The sequence below is a fragment of the Crassostrea angulata genome, chromosome 1, assembly GCF_025612915.1.
Source record: "Crassostrea angulata isolate pt1a10 chromosome 1, ASM2561291v2, whole genome shotgun sequence".
In the NCBI taxonomy this organism is placed as follows: Eukaryota; Metazoa; Mollusca; class Bivalvia; order Ostreida; family Ostreidae; genus Magallana; species Magallana angulata.
In genome coordinates this window covers 35,210,668-35,235,212 of record NC_069111.1, presented here as the reverse complement: position 1 = coordinate 35,235,212, position 24,545 = coordinate 35,210,668, and the positions used below count along the sequence as shown (strand labels likewise).

Sequence of the window (24,545 nt, the reverse complement as noted above, 5' to 3'; positions counted from 1 at the left end):
ATGTGGTATCAATTAAACCATAAGATATACTGTACCTGTTAGTTATATCTCTGTGTTATACTTTCTGTATTTAAAATCATGACTTAATTAATTCTGAAATAGTTTCCCTACTTTTAGCCTACTGTGACAAGTCATTAAAACTAATCAAATTTCAATATAACACGAACTTGTTTACTAGCAACAAACTCTGTATCACCAACAAGTGAAGTCTTCTTTTGTGGTATAAAATACCTGAATACTGATTTTTCGGAGAAAAGCAAGTTTATTATTCCCCTTTGACAGCAGTAAATAAATTGTCGTATTTGAAAATGTTGAATCTTTATTATCAATATTTTATAGCTTTCAGTTAGCAGTAACCAGTACAACCTGAATGGAGAAGGGCTGACATTTTCTGATGTCCAGGAGATCCTGTTTACCAACATAGGGAACCTCGAGCTTGGACAAGGGCAGATAAATGTGACCCTTCAGGCGATTAACAAACTACTGGAGCGTAGCTTGCCTCTACACTATAACCTTACTGTGGAGTCTGGCAACCCCGTCAAAGATGGTGTGTGCACATATTAAATTAGTAGAAGAAGATAATTTTTTAATTGAGATACAATGCATTTTTTCTTATTAGAATTAAAAACTCACCACTTACCAATTTATATTAACTTTAAAAAGTATTTCATGTATATGATATTGTCTAATGTAATTCAGTTGAACAGCTGATTCATTACGTCCAAGGAAATATAGTATGCCTCAGATATGGATCAGTGATGTTTGTACTTTTAACAAGCATCTGATAACTTCTTCAATACTTGTTTGTAGCTTCTAAGGAATTGTCCATGACATGGAGAGGCAGCGACAAGGAATTTGATGTCTCCTGGGACAGTATTTTTAGTTCCCAGCATCCTCTGCGGTTCGAGGTATCTGCAGGAACAGCTCAGGGGGGAAGTGATATCGTCCAATGGCAGGAGACACTGTCTACAAGGGTTACATTCCGTTTACCTAACTCAATCACCAGTACGTCTCGCCTAAAGGTGTACATGATTGTCCGAGCCATCGCAGCAGGTGGAGGTTATACCGACATAACAGGGATCATCATCCTACCAGCTTAATATTGAACATCAGATGGATGATGTCATCAGGAAGATGTTAGGTCAAAATTCCCACTGAAGATTGCTTTCAGGAAGATGTAGTCATTCAACCTTTCAGTTAAAGTATTTTCTGTTAAGTTTTATTTAGCTAACAAGTATTAATTGTTCTTACTTTATTGATTTATATTTTATACTATACTGTGGTGATTTTATACAAAGGTTTATTTTCCCCCCTTTGTTGTTATTTCTTTGAATCAGTTCTTCCGTCCAATATTTTTTAATGAATAAAATGTCACAAGAACTTTGCATCAAAATTAGTTCTTGAAATAGCAATATCTATAGAAAATTAACCACACTCTCCAGTATTTGATATCCTATGCAATCTGTGATATTTTTATGTAGTTTGAATATACAATAAACTTTTATAGACTTTTACATGTTGGACTTGATTGTAGGTAGTGTACATAATGTTTTTATTAAAAAAAATAGGTACTATATAAAACCATTACTACATGTACTTAAACCATTACTGCAATGATAAGTAATGGGTTTACTTACTGTATATGGTACTATTGTATCAGTATTTCTTCAAAGAGTAGAAATTGACAGGTTAAAATCCATTCACCTACTACATACAGTACATACTAATTGGTACAAGAATGTATTTTTATTGAATGCATTTTAATTACATGTTGTACGAAAATTTAATTGTTTATTAAGCATAATCTTTCTCTATAGAGCAGGTGGACTATCTGTAGCTGACCCGCCTCTAGATAAACTAACTTTGGTATACATGTGTTATATTTGAAATCTTTGCGTCAATACAACATTACATAAAAACGAAAGTGCATGCTGAACCTCGATAAATCTATAAATAACTTGAGTATATTATTTAAATCCCGGCGTCATTAAACAGTTAAACCCTGTACATTATTTACAACATAGGTAAACCGTGCTGGCCTAGTCGAGGGGATACTTCGTCACACATTGGTTGAACTTTAGTTTCTGGATAACTGAACAAGTGGGTTCGAATCCCACAGCGTCCCCTGATGCCATCCAGCATTTTTTTCTTTTTTTATTTTTCATAAATTTATAGTCCTATTTCGAACTCATCAGAAAAAGCTGACGCTTATTATATTCTCCCTCACTCCGTTCGTCCGAATATAAAATAATTATACTCTATAATGATATTAATATGCTGAATCAATCGAAAAATAACAAACTCATGAATATGGATTGCTGCTCGTTAGAACGTTTATACTGTATGTTTCATTACAAACAACACGCACCGACACCATTATATTGAACACACATATTGCATATATAATTATATTAACAATTTACTGGTAGCCATTACTCCTTCGCTACGTCCTAACGAGCGGTAGAATGACCACAAAACCCGCGCAATTACTATTTATATCCCAATGTCACGTGACCTAAAACACACAGATCCACCCTTATGCCACACAGCTCACACAGAAATATACCAAAACGAACATAATTTTAAAACGTGTTGCACTACACTGCTCTAGACGACATACACATATGAAGGAAAGATTTAAAGTTAGGGATTACATTTTAAATTATTATGAACTTGACGTAAAGAGTACAATGGATGTGTCCTGGCACATACTAAAAAAAAAGTCTTCCTTAATCTTAATGTGTGAAGGCTCTCCAGAAAAAATGTTTTCTGATCGATCTTTAATTTCTTCTCACATTGAATACAAAGGCGCAACTTATGACGATATTAAACAATATATCCCGGAGAATTAACTCTTGGTAACTTATAATCATTATTGGTCACTAATTAAGGTTATTAATGATGTCATCATTTCATTTTTACATGAAAAATGCACGTAGATGCTGGCAATACATCGTTTTAAATATAGTGATAAAACATCTTTACATGCATTTTTTAGGACATATCACTATTTGTAATGGTATTCATCTCCAATATCATTATACACAAAGTTCACGTTCTCTCATTTCCGGTTACATTATTCCACATGCATTTCTAAATTAATTTGTTATTTTGAATGATGCTAAACTTTCGAGAATGAACGCGTTATTTTCGCGAATAATTGCCTACAATAAACATGTATTTGTTTACGGAGAGGAGCGATCTGTTTCTGATCTTGAATTATGGAACCAATTCCAATCGTTTATTTGTATAAAAAATTGTTCTCAAACCAAACAAGGCAATTTTGATAATTAAAAATAACTGGTATATTTAGTATACGTATGTGATGCGGGCAGTAAACATAAAAATTCCTGCAACAAGTTCTAGTATACGAGAGTAATAAAATAGAGCCGACAGGATCTGTGCAGCTTGTGCAGTGCAGTGTTCCTATATATATATATATATATATATATATATATATATATATATATATATATATATATATATATATATATATATATATATATATATATATATATATATATATATATATATATATATATATATATATATATATATAAAAAAGAAACGTAATCTTTAAAAATCGGTGTTGAAATATTACGCTTTTAATTTAAATATTTGGCGGACAAAAATAACTAAGAACCTACCCTAACCGTTTACCATTTCGCATGCAAGAAGAAACCTATTGCATATACTGTATTACATAATTATTCATTTGGAAATAATTAAGATACTTCAAGGAGTTCTGTCTAATTAAGACTGTTCACCTCGTCCCCTGTCCCCCAAATGAAGACCACTGACAATACCCGATCACTCAAGGCCGCAACACTTTCTACACAAAACAGCACGATAAATTAGCGCGATATGCACAGCGTCATATTGGAAGCATTTCTTCGGCAGACATTTTACAAAAGGTCCTGGTGTAATTTATCCGTGAAAGCGTTGGCGACAAAAGACATGCGTATAACCCTTTTGCAAGAAATAAGGTGACAGGGACTGGCTTTGAGACATGCAGGGATTAAGACGAGACAACAGTGGATAATACATGTAGTAGTTTAGTATCGTTGTTGACATGGTCATGTGGAAGTGGCTGTTCCTCTGGGTCTTTCTTGAGTGTTGTTTATGGATAGATTGTTCTTCTCTTCAAGAAGGAAAGTAAGATTTCATATGCACAATAAAGAGGTTGGGTAGCACCTTTTTATTTATAACAGCTGGGACTTTTTTTTATGGAATTTATTTTTTGTAATAATTGAGGTTTAGACGCCAACTGAATACGGTACATAAACTTGATTAGTACTATTAGATTGTGCAAGTACAATTTTTTGGGGGGTTTCGAAAAAAAATATATACATGTATGAAAAATTAAACTAAGCGATTTACTGTTCAACAAAAGCAATGTTCAATTTTTTGTTTTAGATATTCATGGACATCATTTTTCGTTGAATATACTGTTGTTTATCATATACATTATAATTACTTTAAGACCAATAATTGTAGCAACACGGTATATGCTCTTCGATTGACTTTTAATTTTCGTTTATCAAGTCAAAAACGAAATCACGAAAATTTATGAAATCACAGTATGTTGATTTTTAACCGTGCTTTCCAACGGAAATGCCGGGTGGGCGGGCAGCTGCCAAAAGGGTACCTTCATTGTACGAATAACTCCTCCTACAGTTTTCAAGATAGGAAGTTGTTCTTTTGCAGATCAATTGAAAATATATTAGAGGTGTACATGTTGCTAGGATTTTGATTTTTGATAATTTATGAAAAAAATACCAGCTTTTGAACTTAGTCATTTTTGGCAAAATATTGCATATAGGGTTCCCTCATTGTACGGATAACTCCTACAGTTTTCAGGATAGGAGGTTCTTCTTTTGCATACGAATTTTGCATATATCAGAGATGTGCATATTCGTAGGAATTTGATTTCTGATAATTTCTGAAAAAAATACAAGCTTTTGAACTTAGTCATTTTTGGCAAAATATTGCATATAGGGTAAATATAAAGTTAAAATACTTAATTAGTACTAAACTGTATTATTCTGTCAAAACTTGAATATGAATGATTAACTCTAGGTGCATCTTTTGATATACGGAGTGGATTTGAAGTTGGTTACATTTTGTAAAACCGATTCAATAGAACCATCTTAACAAGACTTTGGATTTTCAGTTGGACTTAGCTACCTATTTTTTGCGTCAAAACAAGTTAAAAATGACGCGGTTTCAAGCGAAATATGCACCGATTGCGTAGTCTTAGCTCAAAAGCCAGACAAATCTTGTTGATTTCAAAGATATATGGCTAAGTGGCCAGCAATGAAATAGCTACAGGCCTACGTCACATTGCTGTTTGACGCATCTACCCAAAATCCAAGTTCTTGTTAAAATGGTTCTAAATAATTTTTGTGCGCGAATCGGAAAGACCGGCAATGCCCCTTATTTTGTTGCTCAAATTGAGTCAAATTATGTGTAAACACATGCTTTTTTCAGGCCAAACGTTTGTAAGGAAACCTGGACTGAGCAGGAAAAATACACGAGGAAGTGTAAATTTTGGAAATGGGGTCGATGCGCCACATACAGGTATGCCATTCGACATCATTGAACCATTATGCACACATACTGGCTGTGATTGGAAGGGGGGTTGAAGGTTATGGCAAATCAAATGTCATTATGAAAAATACATGTCAGATATTTTAGACAGTAGTAAATAACTATAGAGAAAAAAAGATTGCGTGACGTGGCAAATCACGCACCCAGATAGCTCCAAGCAGGGACGTAAATATCTCCCGGTCTGAAAACTTTCGGATGGACGACCATCCGAATTTTTTCTGACCGGGAGCTACAGACCTGCAGCTAGGACACAGAATGTTAAAATGTATTCGATCAACTGCAAGGGGGGGGGGGGGGGGGGTCCTGGTTGATCCGTGGTACGAGTTATCTAAGGCGTGCGTGACAACAAATAATGGCGCGAAAACTGAATTTATGGTCGTTACAGAAGACCTTGGACTGGCTTACTGTCCTGCTGGTGCAAGTGGTAGGTGGCGACACATGATATCTCGTGGTTGTTTTTTATGTATGTTTGTGTTCTGTATAGCTGTTTGATTCACTGATGTGTAAATCCCATACATATATTTCATTGTATTAATGAAACATTTTGCATATTGTTTAGCTATTCCACCTAAAATTAGAAAATGAGAACTCAGATTTAAAAATAATACCAATAGGTCTTGACCTTCAAAACATGGCTATATATAAAACACATTTCATTGGTTCCTTGGTTATGAATAATTAACTTGCTATAATCACTAATAGCAAAGTAAAGACTATTGTACCAAAGGGCAATAACTCTAACTTTCTCCTAACCAAGAAAATGAATAAAATGAAAGATAACTCTTACCGTCTGTACTTTAGTCTTTTTCAAAATGTTGAATAACAGTGATCCAGGTTGGTTGTATCTGAAATAAAATAAATAAGAGATAAATAAACATATTACCTTTATATAAAAGAGAAAACAAATACTGTAAATAAATTTATGTACCAAAAAGCAGTGAATGCCAAAAAAATATACCTTTTATAAAAAGATTTCCTTCTTGTATGTCAATATTAATCTCTGTCTCTGTTAGTTCAAACTCATTGCCTTCCTTCTTCTCTTTATCATCCCAGTACACAACCTGAAATATAATTTATAGAATTATAATCCTGCCCTTATCAGGAAAATATTTTATAGTTCAAGTACACAGCCTAAAATATCATTTCTTGTTCCAAAATTTTTTTCTATTCTTATTACTTGCACATAATATTTGCAATTAATTAAGGCATGTGGCTAATTCGTTCATAATTACATATGTGAAGTACTGTACATTTATATCAAAATGAATTTACCGGTAACTGAACATTTAGGCAATACACCTTACACCAAAAACATTAATATGAACAAACAACATTTAAAAACATGCACAATTAAGACATAAACATACAACCAATGATGATGAGTAGTGAATGCATCATGATGAAGAATAAAACGTTTACTGATGTATTTTCAAATAGATGTATAAAATTATACATGTGTAATAATATATCAAAATATTAATTATTACAGAGAGTGGGAGGTGATTTTCTTTTGTTTTTTGCACACCACCACCCCTCTTTTTGAAAATCATGAACATTTTCCTCAAATTTGGGAGATATGATTAAAAAATAAGCTAAAAAGTTAAAAACTAAGCCTGTTAGAGTATGTAATTGTGGACAAAGTTTAAATTAAATTTGTCAGGAGAAACAGACTGAAAAGAGATTCATTACATATATGGCAAACAATTCACAATATTTGTAAAAAAAAATAAATAAAAATCTTGATGCTTTCTTCTAATAGGGAATATCTGATAATTTTTAGAAAGGGAAACTGCTTAATATGGATTTTATTTACACCTTAAAAATCATTCTTTTAGTCGTAGGTGGTAACCATATAGAAATGCATATTATATACAGTATTTTTATAAAAATATTCTCTAATTATTTACTTCGGTGGACCCTTTACAGTGTTGTTTTATTATAAAGTTACCATTTAAAAGGCCCTTTGGGCCCCTTGTATATTTATTTAAAGGATGTTTTACAAAATTCATAATGTTATTAAGTGCCATGCATATAAGTTTAATGCATTGATTATATATGTGAAACAGTGTAAACTCCTCATTGTTAGGATGAAATACTTGACGTATTTGAATATCTGATATTCAATTACTTTGAAAACACCATCTTCGAATCCTCTTATCTCTCCTTCATACTCTTTATTTTCTCCATTCTCCAGTGTCCATGTGTGTATGATGGCTTTGCCCACTAAATGACTTGCTTTGTATTTCGGTGTATTTCTCCTTAACATTATTAGTTTTGTAAGATTTTGTTGTAATTTGCTTATGTCATATATTTTGCCTTTTGATGAGAATTGTAAAAGTTCTTTATGATTTTTGTCGATCTCAAACACTTTCTTGTATATGTTTATTTGTTTTTTTAGGCTTTCCATTTTCCCCTTTTTGGTTCTCAATTTTTCCACCTCCTCCTTGATCTTTTCTTCACTCTCCCACAATCCTACTGTTCTCATGTCCTCTATTGCCTTGTCAATCTGATTAACTTTTCTCTCCTTCTTTCTCTTTGCTTCATTCTCTTTTTGTTCTAAAATCTTCGTTTGTTTAATAAAAAGTTCCTCTTGTCTCTCTCTGTCCTGTTTCATAAAAACTCGATTTTGTGATCTTGCACTATCTATAATTTCCTGCTGCTCTTTCGGATCTTTATCTTTAAGCCAATTTTCTGTTCTGTTGTTGGAATATAAAATGCAGCTTTCTATGCTGTTGACAGTTGAGGTAGAAGCTGCTTTAAGTTTAAAATCCAATTGACCCATAAGTCTTTCTAAACATATATTATTAGTTGAACATGAGTTACATTCAGGTAAATCACCTTGATGAACATTAAAATACTTCCCTCCTTTTAAAAATTCATGAAACAATTTTGAAACTTTGCTTTTTAAAACAGAACATAAACGTTTTATAAAAACACAAGTAAGATCGTTGTTAAGCGAAGTTTTAAGTAAAAAATCAATGACACCATCATAAAAACAAGGACCATAAAAAAGTGAAACTTCGTTATTCAATGCTAAAATAGGGTTTTCTACCAATAAATCTAAAACATATAAAAGTCTCTGGAATACACTGCCCATAAGTAAAATGTTTCCAACTTCTGTAGCTTTAACAAAATATGGTTCAGTAATGATTTTACAAATAATACCCAGAGCTCTCAGTAGAGTTAAAAATGTTTTGTTTTGCAAGCATAAAACAATAAAATTCTGAATAAAATTGTAAGAACTTTTCAAAGAATAAAAATACTGCAATATATGTTTATGCATAAAAAAAGTACCAGCAGCATTATAAAATAAAACATTAAAATGGTTACCTCTAATATTTACAATTGGAATATTTTCCACACCATGGTTTTTCATGTAAACCTGTAAAATATTTGGGTCACCTGTCCCATCTTTGTAAAATAATTTTGACACAGATTTTAAAAGAAACAAAATAAAAGGCTCTCTTAAAGAATGGGTATAGCCAGGAAATTTAAAACACAACTCTTGCTCAATATTAAAAATCTCTTCAATGCATACATCAGAAAACTGTAAAAGGGGGTGAACAGAACATTTAAAAGAATGTACAGCATGATCAATGTCTCTAGCTAAAATATCATTAACTTTCTGCTCTGTCGCACACCTGTCAGTCATAAAACATGAAACGTTATTTGAAATATTCTCACTCTCACCCTCTTTCTGCGATATATCACATAAAATTTCTCTTGTTACATCGACATAAGTCTCACCCTTTCCATCACACACCTCTCTCACACCTGCAGACAAAACTTTCTCACCAGTATTAAATTGAACTCCATAAAAATGTTTTCCCTTTTTTGTAGTAGCGTCTCTATGCATTGTTATGTTACAATTATTTTTCATTTCTTCATTAATTTGATTTCTGGACACAACACCCATTTCACTTGTAAAAATTGCTGCTGTACTTTTGGAGGGAAGATTTTCAACATTGATATCAAATAAATCTAAAACACATTGAATTATTGGTCCAATATGAACCAAACCTATGTTTCTGCTTCTAAAATTGTAGTATAAGTTTTTTAATTTAAAATTATATGGCTTCCCTTTCCCACTCTCCCTAAAATCAACATTTTTTTTTACATGTACAAAATCATCATCAACATTTTCATTTTCTTTCTGAGACAGCAAATAATCAATTTCAGTTTTTAACTGAGCAATCACATTTTTTATGCTATTACACTGTACACTTTTGTCATTTTTTTGAACATTTTCTTTTTTCTTCATTTTTTTTATGACATTTTCTAATTTTTTTATTTTTTCTGTTTGTTTTTTAGCTCACCTGAACCGAAGGTTCAAGTGAGCTTTTCTGATCACCCGTTGTCCGTCGTCCGTCCGTCCGTCCGTCTGTCTGTCTGTCCGTCCGTCTGTAAACTTTTCACATTTTCAACTTCTTCTCAAAAACCACTGGGCCAAATTTAACCAAATTTGGTACAAAGCATCCTTATGGAAAGGGGGTTATAAATTGTTAAAATAAAGGGCACAGCCCTTTTCAAAAGGGAGATAATTGCGAAACAGTAAGTTTAGGGTGCATGTCTTTAAAAATCTTCTTCTCAAGAACCACGGCACCAGAAATGCCAATATTTACACAAAAGCTTGTATATATAGTGAAGATTCTTAATTGTAAAAATCGTGACCCTCGGACCAAAACTGGGGCCCCAGGCGGGGTTCAAAGTTTAACATAGAAATACATAGGAAAATGTTTAAAAAATCTTCTTCTCAAGAACCACTGCACCAGAAATGCCAATATTAACACAAAAGCTTTTATATATAGTGAAGATTCTAAATTGTAAAAATGGTGACCCTCGGACCAAAACTGGGGCCCCAGGCGGGGTTCAAAGTTTAACATAGAACAACATATGGAAAATGTTTAAAAAATGTTCTTCTCAAGAACCACTGCACCAGAAATGCCAATATTTACACAAAAACTTGTATATATAGTGAAGATTCTAAATTGTAAAAATCGTGACCGTCGGACCAAAACTGGGGCCCCAGGCGGGGTTCAAAGTTTAACATTTATAGAATACATAGGAAAATTTTTTAAAAATCTTCTTCTCAAGAACCACGGCACCAGAAATGCCAATATTTACACAAAAGCTTGTATACATAGTGAAGATTCTTAATTGTAAAAATCGTGACCCTCGGACCAAAACTGGGGCCCCAGGCGGGGTTCAAAGTTTAACATAGAAATACATAGGAAAATGTTTAAAAATCTTCTTCTCAAGAACCACTGCACGAGAAATGCCAATATTTACACAAAAGCTTGTATATATAGTGAAGATTCTAAATTGTAAAAATCGTGCCCCTTGGACCAAAACTGGGGCCCCAGGCGGGGTTCAAAGTTTAACATAGAAATACCTTAGGAAAATGTTTAAAATATCTTCTTTTCAAGAACCACTGCACCAGAAATGCCAATATTTACACAAAAGCTTGTATACATAATGAAGATTCTAAATTGTAGAAATCGTGACCCTCGGACCAAGACTGGGGCCCCAGGCGGGGTTCAAAGTTTAACATAGAACTACATATGAAAAATGTTTAAAAATTTTCTTCTCAAGAACCACTTCACCAAAAATGCCAATACATACACAAAAGGTTGTATACATAGTGAAGATTGTAAAAATCGTGACCCCCGAACAAAAAGTGGGGCCCCAGTAGGGGTTTAGATTTTAACATATGTAGGAAAATGTTTTAAAATCTTCTTCTCAAGAACTATAGTGCAACTGTTTGGGATATTACTATGCATACATGTACATCCTTAAATAATGTAGATTCAAAAAATTGTAACTCCCGGACAATTGATGGGCACCAAGAGGGGTTCAAAATTTAAACATTTTAAAAAACATAAAGGAAAAGTTTAAAAATTTTCTTCTCAAGAACTACAATGTTTTAGTTTGTGGAATTTCTATGCATGCATCTTTCGCTTATGTAGATTCCTAATTGGTAAAATCGTGACCCCCGAACCAATACTGGGGCCCCAATGTGGGGTCAAAATTTATTAAAGAAATATAAAGGTAACATGTTAAAAAATCTTCTTCTCGAGAACTACAATGCTTCAATTTGTGAGATTACTATCATGCATACAACCTTGGATAATGAAGGTTCGACAGTTTTAAAATAGTGACCCCTGGACTAATACTAGAGACCCAAGATGGGTTTAAAGTTAAATGTAGAAGTACCGGTATATATGGAAAATGTTTAAAAATCTTCTTTTCGAGAACTACAATGCATCAATTTGTCAGATAACTATGTCAGCACCCTCAAATAGTGTAGATTCGAAATTATAAAAGCCGTGATCTCAATCTAATACTGGGGCCCCAAGAGGTGTTCAAAGTTTAGCATAGAAATATAGAGGGAAAATGTTGAAAAATCTTTTTCTAGGGAACTATAAAGCTTCAGCTTGTGAGATAACTAGGCAAGCATCCTTAAATAATGTAGATTCCAAATAATTAAAACTTTAGCACTGGACTAATACTGTGGCCCCAAGAGGGGTTCAAAGTTTAACATAAAAAGATATATTGAAAATGTTTTTAAAAAGTTTTTCTCGAGAACTATAATGCTACAGTTTGTGAGATTACTATGCAAGGATCCTCAAATTGTGTAAACTCTAATGTAGTTGAACCAAGAGTTATCTTTCTTGTGTTCTGTACAGACTGAGAGTTATTCCTCTTGAAGTGGAACTCTGCTATGTTCAGTTTTTCAGGTTGTGTACGTGCGGTCCCACCGCAGTGCTTCACATTTTCATTCCTATGTTACTATTTATGTTGTTCAAGCCAACCATAAACCTCGGACGATAACTGGGTCCCCAGAAAGGGGTTCAATGTTTAAAATAGAAAAAGCATATGCTACGAAATGTAATGTTACAAGGAACTGCTGTTCAGGTGAGCGATGTGGCCCATGGGCCTCTTGTTTATTTTTCTGTTTGTATTTTTTACATTAAAAGACCTTATTCTGTCTTTGAGACCTGCATTTTCCCTCCTCAAATGAGTAATCACAATGCTCTGCTCAGATATTATCTCCTGCAGCCTTGTATTACATGTATCTTCCTTGAAATTCTCTTCTCTCTCCATGGATGAATTTGACTGTTTTTCTTCACATCCACTTCCATCACTTGAGGTTTTTTTCATATTGGGTAACTCAAATATATTGTTCACATACTTGTTCAACTTCTCTTTGTTTGTGTATTTCTTAAGTTTTTCTATTTCTTTCTGAATTCGCTTCACTTTATATAATAAACTTACTCGGTTCACCTTCGAATATTCAATTTTTAATCTGTCGCACACTTCATGATGTAGACATTTCATGAAGTTAGCACGGTCTTTGTGCTTCAAATATATTTCACTAACATTTAAGTACGTAAGTACCAGGATTATGTGCAAAACGGTGAGTGTTATCTGAATTTTTACCATAAATGCTGTGCAAAATGAAATACCAAACAAAAAATGAAGACAGACACACAAACATAAAGTAAACAAAATGTACAAGACAAAGAAATATACTAAAAAGAAAAAAATAAAGAAAACAAACCAAATAAAATAATATGAAAATGATGAAATGAAAATATCAGGCATAAATTGGTTATGCATATATATATATATATATATATATATATATATATATATATATATATATCTATATATATATATATATATATATATATATATATATATATATATATATATATATATATGTATTTACCTTCTATGGAAAAATTCAAGCACTGTGTCACTCTTTACTCTCTGAAGTCCTAAAATGATACAAATAAATTAATAATTTTTTTTAATGAGAATATCGTTGTCAATCTGCCTTCTTAATGACATTATGTTTGAAAGAATATCTGAAGTATAAAAAGAAATGGACTATATCAAGGGCAGGTAATTAGATTGAGACCAAATTACTGTGTTGACCAATCTACTTAGTTTTAAAAAAATCGTGCAAAAACGTGCAACGTTACAGAAAAGAATTTCAATTTCAATAACCATCAATAGCATTTGAAAAATCATTTAGCATGTTTAAATGGATGCTACTTCTTATCTAAGTCAAGAAATCACAAAATATACAAATGTATTGACCTTTCCTGCGGATATACTTATATTGGTTTTATTTTATTTAAAGAAAATTAGCAGGTTTTAAAGGGTTCTTGGCAAAGCACATAGTAAACCCAAACACCAACACAGCTTACACACCACTGTCATCAACATAAGAGTCCATCAAGTGAAACTTACCTCGATCTATCTATATGATCCAATCTCCATACACTATAGCATGCAAATATGGCTACCAGGTGCCTTCCGGTTGTTACTATTTTAAGATTAAGATGGCGTTAACTGGAATAGCTATATTGTTGGCTGGACATTGTGAGCAGTATTTCATTCATTATTTGCTATAATCATGATATTATTATTTTTTTTTTTTTTTAAATGTATATGCCCCCTGAGGGCCCTTGATTGGTGAATAAATAAATAAATAAATATAACACATATATAATAAGTATATAGTTATTATATTAATCAGAGACAATGTGGTGAAATCAGAGACATAAATAACATAGTTATAAATAGTTATTTATGTCTCTGGTGAAATGGACAATGTTATGCTAATACATGTTAAATATGTAAATGACCTCTGACCTTGGTCCACTGCCCACCCCAATACCTTGAGTTCCAGAGTAGTCAGTCCAGTCCCGTCCGCCTACCAGGCACCAGAGAAGCCAGTACGATGATCACAATTTCACTATCTGATTCATAAGAAACGACACATGCAGTTGGATCTGCCCATCAGATAATTATTTTTAAGAAATTTCTCTTCGCTCATGCATTTTCTTTTAAAAGCTCATGCAGTGCTTGCTGGTGCTTCATGCTGGTGAGCTACACTTGCTTTTATTTCTCAAGTGGTCTATTGAATCCCATTTGGGCAAGTGGACCCTAACTGTTGACTTGCATGATGTTCTACCAGTACATGCCACAGCCTTTAAGACACCGCTCTCATAGGGTCAAGCAAGGAAGTTTTCTTATGCAAAGGACTTTTACTAAAAGTCCCCTGTGGAAGAGTTGGTCATCCTCAGGAGTTAGGAGTGCGATAGAGGAGGTAGAGTGGACCTTAAAGGATAAACAGGACCCAACGAAAGGGTCAAAACGCTTTATGGTAGGTCGTGGCTAGAAGCTTGCTACATGCTACAAGCTAGCGTGGTGAGCTTATCAACGGATATACCCCTCATGTCACCATTTTGAAAGCAGATGAAGATTCCAAGTTGGAGGGATACATGGCAGGACCATGCGATATCTGTATAGGCACGCAACACAAAAACACAACACAAAAGTGTATGTCTTCAATGTATTCTATTAAATAATAAATATCATTAATAAAAAAAGGGATTCTATAAGGGTATATACATGTATATATTAATATATCAAAGATTATGTAGCATGCAAAATGAAGCAACTCTGAATTCAGTCATATTTTTTGGTCATTTATTTTTTATTGGAGTTCATTGCAAAACGTGAAATACACAATAATGTTCATTAGACCTTTGCTTCATGTGATCATTCATTTCTGTTATTGGTGTTGAATAATTAAATGCATGTCAAAAATCATATTGTACATTCTGATATTGCTTTATTAAAACGGCTTATTTTAAAGTGCATACATTGTCAAATAGTTTACATTGATTTTAAATTACATGTATGTATTATTTATTATATCACATATTTGAATATTTTTTTTTACTAGAACTATTACAAAAGAGAAGCTGTATTGTTGTGATGGATATAATTACTATGATGACAATATCACAGCTTGCAATCATGGTAAATGTTCTTTTTATTAGATATTTATGATTCAATTTATTTCGTTAAAGACTTGCCGTGGTTAGATGTTATATCAGATATTGTAAAAAATAATGAATTTCAGATTATGTGAATTAAGGTGGCACACTACACCTTGAAATAGTTTCTCAAATCAGCAGAAAATTACTATACAATGTATACTATTATGAGCTATGATGATATTCAACCAAATCAATGGATACTTAAAGTTAACGATTAAACAAAATATTTATAGTAAAAAGCATCTTATAAAGTCTTAAAAAGGTTGAGTTGTGATGTAGTGAGCTACCTTAAGCCATTTAGTGTCATGTAAAAGGATGGTCAAACTGATGAACAGTAAATCTTTGAAGCCAGACATGTTTTGGACTTTTGGTACAATATTTATTTTTATTGATTTCGCCTCCAAACTCAAACATTGTAGAGCATATGTGGTATGTGGGTTTAACATTGATTGAGATTGGGGAATGGTAGGGAAATGAATAGAATCTTGAGTACCTGTAATGGATGAACATATGAACTAGTACTGCAGTGTTAATCTTGTCTATAATATGTTTTTCATAATCTTGATTTTTGTTTTGCTTTAAGTAAGTTGTTAATTTCTCATTATTTGATCGTGCCAAGGCATGTGATTGAATTTATTTTTTTTCCACAGCAATTTGTAATAAAAAGATAAATCCCACGGGAGCCTGCACCCTGTCCTACAAGGATGACAAGGTTCTGAAGCGTGACGGCTCAGTGGAGCGGAACAGTGGAGGCTCATGTTCCTCCCCGGAGAATTGCACCAACTGCAATGATGGTTTCTATGGAGATGGGCCATACTGCAAAAGTATAATGGAATCCTTAATATCTAAATTTTATTGAAAAATCATTACATCCTTACATCATTTTGTCCTTCAGTCCTGTCATTCCATCATCATTCACTTTCTGATCATTATCTCAACAACTGTTGCACACTTTCAACTCAAATTTGATATATGGATGTATCTTATGAATATACAGGTTGAGTTTAAATTTGGTTCTGGTCTGATGATTTTGACAGTTTTGTCGCTTGAAAAAAAAAAAAATAGGAAATGTACTTTTCAATCATTATCACCACTGCAGTGGGTACACAGACAGTATATTTAATTAAGGTTCAAGTCACCTACCTTAAAAAACACTATAAAGCCTAGTTCCTTCTCAAGTGTTTATTCATTACAGTGTATAGTTTAATTAGGTCAATCAGAAGAGATTTGTGCTTGCCATGCACTTGTTACAGCTCACTCTGGTCAAAATGAATCAACAACAAATTAAAAATCACTATCTTATTATAATGGGTACATGTATTTTCCTGTTACAGTCTGTCCCCCAATTGATCACTGTAATCATCGACGTTGCTCATCCACGTTAGATAATATATGCATCTTTTGTGATGGAGAGGTTGCGGAGAAGGAATACTACAGAGCCTACACCCCCATCCCCAGTGGAAAAGCAAAATGTGAACGTAAGTATCCGTTTCAGTCATTTATTTTGGTGTTTAAGCGGAACATTTTAGAATCTACTGGAACTTGTAAAATAAATTAAAAAAAATCTTTATTTTAAATGTCCTAAGTGTACATAATATTACAAGGATAGAGTATTAGCGCTATAAAATCAAAGCATTTGATTGCTGTTGTATTTGCTGAACGAAAAATAAGAATAAAAAGTGAGATAAAAAAGAAGAAAAAATAATTTTTTGATATCGATTGAATTATAATTTTTAGCTAGTACAGAGTCACATAATCTCTTCTAAAGGTCACAGTTCCATCAAATTTAGATTTAGTTGTGTACCTTTAGAAGAAGATACCCGGTATACCAGGGTGAACAAAAAATACGAAGACAATGTGGCTGCCTATGATATATTTTTCATAAAAGTCATAACTAACAGATTAATTTATGCACCAACTTTATTTTATTGATATGTGAAGTACGTTTTATTTCATTTGATGATAAGGGTATTTTTGTTACTGGATTTTTAAAACAACATGTTTTGTCACCACACAGCACTGTGACATTCAAAACATGACGTCAAGACAAGTTGACGCAGTTTAGCAGTAAAGTTAAAGAGGATTTCTTAAGTTACTGATTTCTATTTAACAAAACAACATATCCCATCATTATTTGGTACATTGAATATCATGAAAAAAACATAATTTGAGGTGTTAATATTTTTAGCTCACCTGAGCTGAAAGCTCAAGTGAGCTATTCTGATCACATTTTGTCTGTCGTCCGTCTGTCCGTCCGTCTGTCCGTCCGTCTGTCCGTAAACTTTTCACATTTTCAACATCTTCTCAAGAACTACTAGGCCAATTTCAACCAAACTTGGCACAAATCATCCTTAGGCAAAGGGGATTCAAAGTTGTGAAAATTAAGGGTCACACCCGTTTTCAAGGGGAGATAATTAGAAATTAATGAAAAATTTCGAGAAATTTTCAAAAATCTTCTTCTCAAGAACCAGAAAGCCAGGACAGCTGAAACTTGTGTGGAAGCATCTTCAGGTAGTGTAGATTCAAAGTTGTGAAATTCATGACCCCCGGGGGTAGGGTGGGGCCACAATGGGGGTTTGAAGTTTTACATAGGAATATATAGAGTAAATCTTTAAAAATCTTCTTCTCAGAAACTAAAAAGCCAGGAAAGCTGAAACTTGTGTGGAAGCATCCTCAGGTAGTGTAGATTCAAAGTTGTGAAAATCATGACCCCCGGGGGTAGGGTGGGGCCACAATGGGGGGTCGAATTTTTACATAGGAATATATAGAATAAATCTTTAAAAATCTTCTTCTCAGAAACAAAACAGCCAGGAAAGCTGAAACTTGTGTGGAAGCATCCTCAGGTAGTGTAGATTCAAAGTTGTGAAAATCATGACCCCTGGGGTTAGGGTGGGGCCACAATGGGGGGTCGAAGTTTTACATAGGAATATATAGAGTAAATCTTTGAAAATCTTCTCCTCAGAAACTAATCAGCCAGGAAAGCTGAAACTTGTGTGGAAGCATCCTCATGTAGTGTAGATTCAAAGTTGTGAAAATCATGACCCCCGGGGGTAGGGTGGGGCCACAATGGGGGGTCGAAGTTTTACATAGGAATATATAGAGTAAATCTTTAAAAATCTTCTTCTCAGAAACTAAACAGCCAGGAAAGCTGAAACTTGTGTGGAAGCATCCTCAGGTAGTGTAGATTCATAGTTGTGAAAATCATGACCCCCGGGGGTAGGTTGGGGCCACAATGGGGGTTTGAAGTTTTACATAGGAATATATAGAATAAATCTTTAAAAATCTTCTTCTCAGAAACTAAACAGCCAGGAAAGCTGAAACTTGTGTGGAAGCATCCTCAGGTAGTGTAGATTCAAAGTTGTGAAAATCATGACCCCCGGGGGTAGGGTAGGGCTACAATGGGGGTTTGAAGTTTTACATAGGAATATATAGAATAAATCTTTAAAAATCTTCTTCTCAGAAACTAATCAGCCAGGAAAGCTGAAACTTGTGTGGAAGCATCCTCAGGTAGTGTAGATTTAAAGTTGTGAAAATCATGACCCCCGGGGGTAGGGTGGGTCCACAATGGGGGGTCGAAGTTTTACATAGGAATATATAGAGTAAATCTTTAAAAATCTTCTTCTCAGAAACTAAACAGCCAGGAAAGCTGAAACTTGTGTGGAAGCATCCTCAGGTAGTGTAGATTCAAAGTTGTGAAAATCATGACCCCCGGTGGTAGGGTAGGGCCACAATGGGGGTTTGAAGTTTTACATAGGAATATATAGAATAAATCTTTAAAAATCTTCTTCTCAGAAACTAATCAGCCAGGAAAGCTTAAACTTGTGTGGAAGCATCCTCAGGTAGTGTAGATTCAAAGTTGTGAAAATCATGACCCCCGGTGGTAGGGTAGGGCCACAATGGGGGTTTGAAGTTTTACATAGGAATATATAGAATAAATCTTTAAAAATCTTCTTCTCAGAAACTAATCAGCCAGGAAAGCTTAAACTTGTGTGGAAGCATCCTCAGGTAGTGTAGATTCAAAGTTGTGAAAATCATGACCCCTGGGGTTAGGTTGGGGCCACAATGGGGGGTCGAAGTTATACATAGGAATATATAGAGTAAATCTTTAAAAATCTTCTTCTCAGAAACTAATCAGCCAGGAAAGCTGAAACTTGTGTGGAAGCATCCTCAGGTAGTGTAGATTTAAAGTTGTGAAAATCATGACCCCTGGGGGTAGGGTGGGGCCACAATGGGGGGTTGAAGTTTTACATAGGAATATATAGAGTAAATCTTTAAAAATCTTGTTCTCAGAAACTAATCAGCCAGGAAAGCTGAAACTTGTGTGGAAGCATCCTCAGGTAGTGTAGATTCAAAGTTGTGAAAATCATGACCCCTGGGGGTAGGGTGAGGCCACATAGGGGGGGGGGGGTGTTAAAGTTTTACATAGGAATAAAGAGTAAATCTTTAAAAATCTTCTTCTCAGAAACTAATCAGCAAGATGATTCTTTATAATTGTTAAGACTTAGGCTCCAGGACAATTCTTCGGCCTCACAAGAAGGTTCAGAGTTTGATGTAGCTAAATATCCCATATATAAACAATTGTAAAGGATCTTTTTGAGAACTGCAATACTCAACATGTGATATGACTATAAAATTGAAGCAGGCAGCTATTTTTTCATTAGAATCTTTTTGTATTACTGTTTTGGGTTATTGCCCTTGATTTATTGATTCTTGATTATTTTAATTAATGCATCCACTGTTAACCAATTATTGTGATGATTATTTTTATACAATAATAAATATTCAATGTATATAAGTTGTTCTGCATAAGTAGATTTTGGTTAGGCTGGATTAGTTTGTTTATTTTTGATTTCCAATTTTTAGATACTATGAATTATTTTAGGCCGGCACATGTATAGGGACAGTGTCTATTGCATTGCGATGAGCGACTGTTTGGGGTTAAACTTGAACAGGTGCGGAGAGATTGAGGGTGTTGACATCCCTGCTCTTTCTAATCTTCGTGTTTTTCTAACCAACGATACAGAATGTGCGGTCATTTCTGCCCTGTATCGCATTAATACAAGTGTGCGGTCATACCTGCTTGTATTGGTGGTGGTTGCGGCGGAGCACTAGTGTATGGTCATCCCTGCTGGTGTTCTGGCCTTTCTAGTGCAAGTGTGCGGCACTCCCTGCGTTAGGTTGAGCTGTTCGCGCAAGTATGAGGTCATCCCTGCTTGCGTTATCTCTGCTTGCATTAACGTTGGTACCTGTTGAGTTGTGTAGGTGTGCGGTCATCCCTGCCTGCATAACGTTGAGTCCCTATATATGTACAGGAGCGGTGATTAAAGTCTGCTCTTGTAAATATTTTCAGCAATCAGGGCTATCCGTGTTCCAAGGGGGAAAAATGGATTTTATTTATACAGGATCTACATGTATTAATGTTCATTGTCTAGATTGTATTATGACTCCATTAAGCTGACTTTATCATACCTATTATTCCTCAGGTGAGCGATGTGGCCCATGGGCCTCTTGTTTGGTTTTAACCCCAATTTATAGAAATAATACTTTGACATTACATGGTTTAAATATTGTCCACATTACACAAGATTTGACCATGTGCTGTGATCTCATTTTTGCAGGATTAGATTTTAAATAATTCTTAGAAATAATAAAATGTATTTAATTCTACCAAATTTAGTGAAATAGCAAGGGCAAAAGTCTTAGCATTTTTATGGCCTCCCTTCAAAGAAGGGAGGGCATATTGCTTTGCTGCTGTCTGTCGGTCTGTCTACCAACAGTTGCCGTTCATTTTCTTCGCAGAGGATGAACATTTTGAAATGAAATTTGGTATACAGATTTATCATGATAATATCTAGATCAAGTTTGATATTGGATACGATCGAGCAATTTTCGACAAAGTTATGGCCCTTGAATGTAGAAAAATTCCAGTTATTTGCAGTTTCCGCTTATTTTCTTCGCAGAGGATGAACATATTGAAATGATATTTAGTATACAGGTTTATCATAATAATATCTTGGTCAAGTATGATTTTGGGTATGATAAAGCAATTTTCAACAGAGTTATGCCCCTTGGACTAAGAAAAATTCCAAATATTTGCAGTTTACATTCATTTTCTTTGTGGATGTTTCTTAGGGAGGGGGCATAAGTGTTTCACAAACATCTCTTGTTTTTATTGGCCTTTGTATGTTTTAAAGTCATTTGCGGTATGTATTTTTGACATCTTTTATTTCCAGAGGCTTGTTCCTGGAGATCAGACAGTACTAGGTGTTTCCCGGGGACATGTACGAATGGCCTGGCCTCTAAGTGTCAGTGTTCTCCAGGCTTCACTGGGCACCACTGTGAACAGAGTAAGTCATAATTCACTGTGAACTAAATACGAAACTATGACATCACAATGAACAAAGTAAGCCACAATATTTAAACCACTGTGACACAGAGTAAGTCATAATATACTGCTGAACAAATTAAGCCACAAAAACACCACTGTTAACAAAGTAAGCCACATTACACCACTGTGAACACCAATGTTAACAAAGTAAGCAATGATAACAACATTTGCCAAAAAACCCTGAAAATATTATTGAAACTTTGACCATGATTTATATATTGGTATATTTATATTTAAGTTGTTAACAAGACATCCGTAAAACTAAATAGAAAATGAGTGATTGATTTCCTCAGCAGAGAGACAAGCTAAAAACAATTGAGAGTTGATTTTCAAACTTTGACTGTTATTTGTGCGTCATCTTAATTTTTAAGTTGTTACGGAGGCATCAATAATGGGGAATGAGTGCAAATTAGAGGACTCATCAGGCAGTATCCTAGCAAACCCTGCAGATCTGAAAGAAGCCCCACCACAGCCCATCAGATGGACCAACAATGTTACCTGGGAGAGGGCTGTCACTAAATGGGATGCTCTATTACAACTTCCTGCTGCACCCCCAGATCTCACCGGTCTGGACCATTACGTCACAGATTACAGATTTGGAATCAAGTTTGCTACCACAAAGCTACGACAAGTCAGGGGTAAGGATTTGAAAAAGCCATGGTTTATATATTGGTAATTGTAGCTAGTCATAAATAAACTATTTTTGAAAGGAAGATTATGATTAAAGTGTTTGGTTTTTTAAACTACATGAATTATTATAATAATAGCGAGCACAGCTCGCCGGCGAATGAAGCGAGCTTAAAGAACTAGTGTGCGCGGGAAAAAGAACGAGCTAAACCTACAGTTCATCAAACAAAATTTTTTGTCTATGTCCCTTAATGCTCTCCAATGTTTACACCCGTGGTGCGTATGCCAAAAATGGCCGACTTTTAACTAATAATTTACGGTGTCTTAAAGTTTGAAGACATGTTTGGAGTACCGCATATGCTTTGGCGAGACTGAAAAGATTTGTTACATGCTACCATATCTTCGTATCGAGTCGAGAAATGTAAACAAAGACGAACAATGTCATGGATGGCGTCACAGTGCACTCGCGCTATATTTCCCGTGATTAATTTAGAGGTGGATCAAACATCTGTAATGAATGTACTAGCTATTTCAGTATACCTGCCTTATTGACATATGAGTTGTTTTTATTTTTTTGTCCCCCGCCGCAATGCGGAGCAGGGACATAGAAATCCTGGGCGTGTGTCCATGCGTCCATGCGTCCATGCGTCCGTCCGTCACACTTTTTTGTTAGCGCTCTCATGCCTACAAATTTTGAAGGATTTTCATTGAATTTATACCAAATGTTTATACCACTATTACCTTGGTCAAGTTCGAAAATCAGCATTGGTCGATACTTTTTGTTGGAGTTATGGGATTTTGACTACAATAATGACTCCGTTTTATCCAAAAATTGACCTTGTAAGCGCTCTCATACCTACAAATTTTGACGGATTTTCATTAAATTTATACCAAATGTTTATACCACTAATACTTTGGTCAAGTTTGAAAATCAGCATTGGTCGATACTTTTTGTTGGAGTTATGGGATTTTGACCACAATAATGACTCCGTTTTATCCAAAAATTGACCTTGTAAGCGCTCTCATGCCTACAGATTTTGACGGATTTTCATTAAATTTATACCAAATGTTTATACCATTAATACTTTAATCAAGTTCGTAAAAATCAGCATTGGTCGATACTTTTTGTTGTAGTTATGGGACTTTGACCACAAGAATGACTCCGTTTAACCAAAAATTGACCTTGTAAGAGCTCTCATGCCTACAAATTTTGACAGATTTACATGAAATTTATACCAAATGTTTATACCACTAATACCTTGGTCAAGTTCCTAAATCAGCCTCGGTCGTTACTCGTATACTGCTTGACCGGCAGGGGACCCAGGAATTCTATTCTTGTTATATATAGAGATTATATAAATATTATTACTTATTAGTTGAGTTACTGACTCACTACAGAAATATATTGGGCTGATCAATCCCATAGATGGTGAGGCGAAGCCGAGCCGTCTATGAGATTGATCAACCCAATATATTTCCGTAGTGAGTCAGTAACTCACCTAATAAGTGTTTTGTTTTCCCGAGGACTATCAAGCGACATATTCATTCACAAATAGCGATGATCTACGCAAACCCATGTACACATGCCTTACATCTCGTCCAATTAAACTCATTTAAACTCTTCAAAATTATCAATACCACCTTTCAAATACTCTTTAAAAATCTTCGCTTCACCCATATTACTTACAATGTTTTGTTGCTATTCAATTTTAAACATTTTCTCCCTTTCCTATGCAGATATTTGAGCAAATGTCAACGTTGCCATTTTGTTCTGCTCCAGACACAACAATGTGACGTCAATATTCAAAGGGCAACTACTCTAATTTAAAAATAATTCCAAAGGGCCACTACTCTAAATATTTTAAGAACTTACTGAACACGATTTCTGTGTTAAATAATATGAAATGTCGAGATGAGTAGGCGAGGCGGCAGCCAATGACGGCCATATTGCCTAATATTAATCCTCACAGAACCTACATAGAGATATATGAGGCAATTACGTGCCATGTTTAAACCAATGAAAGTGTGACATTTCAGTCTGAGGGAAAACAAATACTAGT

The 24,545-nt window shown here is 34.4% G+C and overlaps 3 protein-coding genes across 8 annotated transcripts in view; 2 read left to right on the top strand and 1 right to left on the bottom strand.

Moving 5' to 3' along the window:
• The window catches only part of LOC128183119 (uncharacterized), a 32,080-nt gene extending 30,566 nt beyond the window's left edge, over window positions 1–1,514 (top strand). For all 3 annotated transcript variants that reach the window (XM_052852016.1, XM_052852024.1, XM_052852032.1), the window contains 2 exons: window positions 340–547; window positions 811–1,514. In XM_052852016.1, the coding sequence (XP_052707976.1) occupies window positions 340–547; window positions 811–1,100 (498 nt within the window). In that variant the 3' untranslated portion in view covers window positions 1,101–1,514. The remainder of the gene's footprint in view (window positions 1–339; window positions 548–810) is intronic.
• A 2,394-nt stretch (window positions 1,515–3,908) lies between these two features.
• LOC128172890 (uncharacterized) overlaps window positions 3,909–24,545 on the top strand; it is a 62,193-nt gene continuing 41,556 nt past the window's right edge. Inside the window, exons 1-7 of one of the 2 annotated variants that reach the window (XM_052838621.1) lie at window positions 3,909–4,155; window positions 5,491–5,580; window positions 15,374–15,450; window positions 16,121–16,294; window positions 16,805–16,948; window positions 21,704–21,817; window positions 22,230–22,496. In XM_052838621.1, coding sequence (XP_052694581.1) covers window positions 4,073–4,155; window positions 5,491–5,580; window positions 15,374–15,450; window positions 16,121–16,294; window positions 16,805–16,948; window positions 21,704–21,817; window positions 22,230–22,496 — 949 coding nt within the window. In that variant the 5' untranslated portion in view covers window positions 3,909–4,072. Of the gene's footprint in view, window positions 4,156–5,490; window positions 5,581–14,010; window positions 14,965–15,373; window positions 15,451–16,120; window positions 16,295–16,804; window positions 16,949–21,703; window positions 21,818–22,229; window positions 22,497–24,545 lie in introns of those variants that run through there. The other variant, XM_052838632.1, reaches the window with a different exon arrangement.
• On the bottom strand, window positions 6,409–13,989 carry LOC128172901 (uncharacterized). Of its 3 annotated transcripts, XR_008242382.1 has the most exons (4): window positions 13,870–13,989; window positions 13,343–13,391; window positions 6,569–6,671; window positions 6,441–6,455 (listed from the first exon to the last, which is right to left on the bottom strand). XR_008242382.1 is itself a non-coding variant. In XM_052838640.1 (3 exons), exons 1-3 carry the CDS (start codon window positions 8,705–8,707, stop codon window positions 6,418–6,420), a joined length of 1,110 nt encoding a protein of 369 aa, XP_052694600.1. In that variant the 5' UTR covers window positions 8,708–8,746; the 3' UTR covers window positions 6,409–6,417. The 3 variants fall into 3 exon arrangements, 1 of the variants encoding a protein (XP_052694600.1); XM_052838640.1 differs by lacking the exons at window positions 13,343–13,391; window positions 13,870–13,989 and adding an exon at window positions 7,739–8,746 and having other exon boundaries at window positions 6,409–6,455; XR_008242383.1 differs by lacking the exon at window positions 13,870–13,989 and having other exon boundaries at window positions 13,343–13,862.

What these genes read in the sequence shown, in the direction of transcription:
- LOC128172901 (XM_052838640.1), bottom strand. Translation starts at nt 8,707, where the DNA reads ATGGGCAGTGTATTCCAGAGACTTTTATATGTTTTAGATTTATTGGTA. An exon ending in TCGAAGATGGTGTTTTCAAA is followed by an intron (nt 6,672 to 7,738) that starts GTAATTGAATAT and finishes ATTATATTTCAG; the next exon opens with GTTGTGTACTGGGATGATAA. An exon ending in AGGAAATCTTTTTATAAAAG is followed by an intron (nt 6,456 to 6,568) that starts GTATATTTTTTT and finishes ATTTTATTTCAG; the next exon opens with ATACAACCAACCTGGATCAC.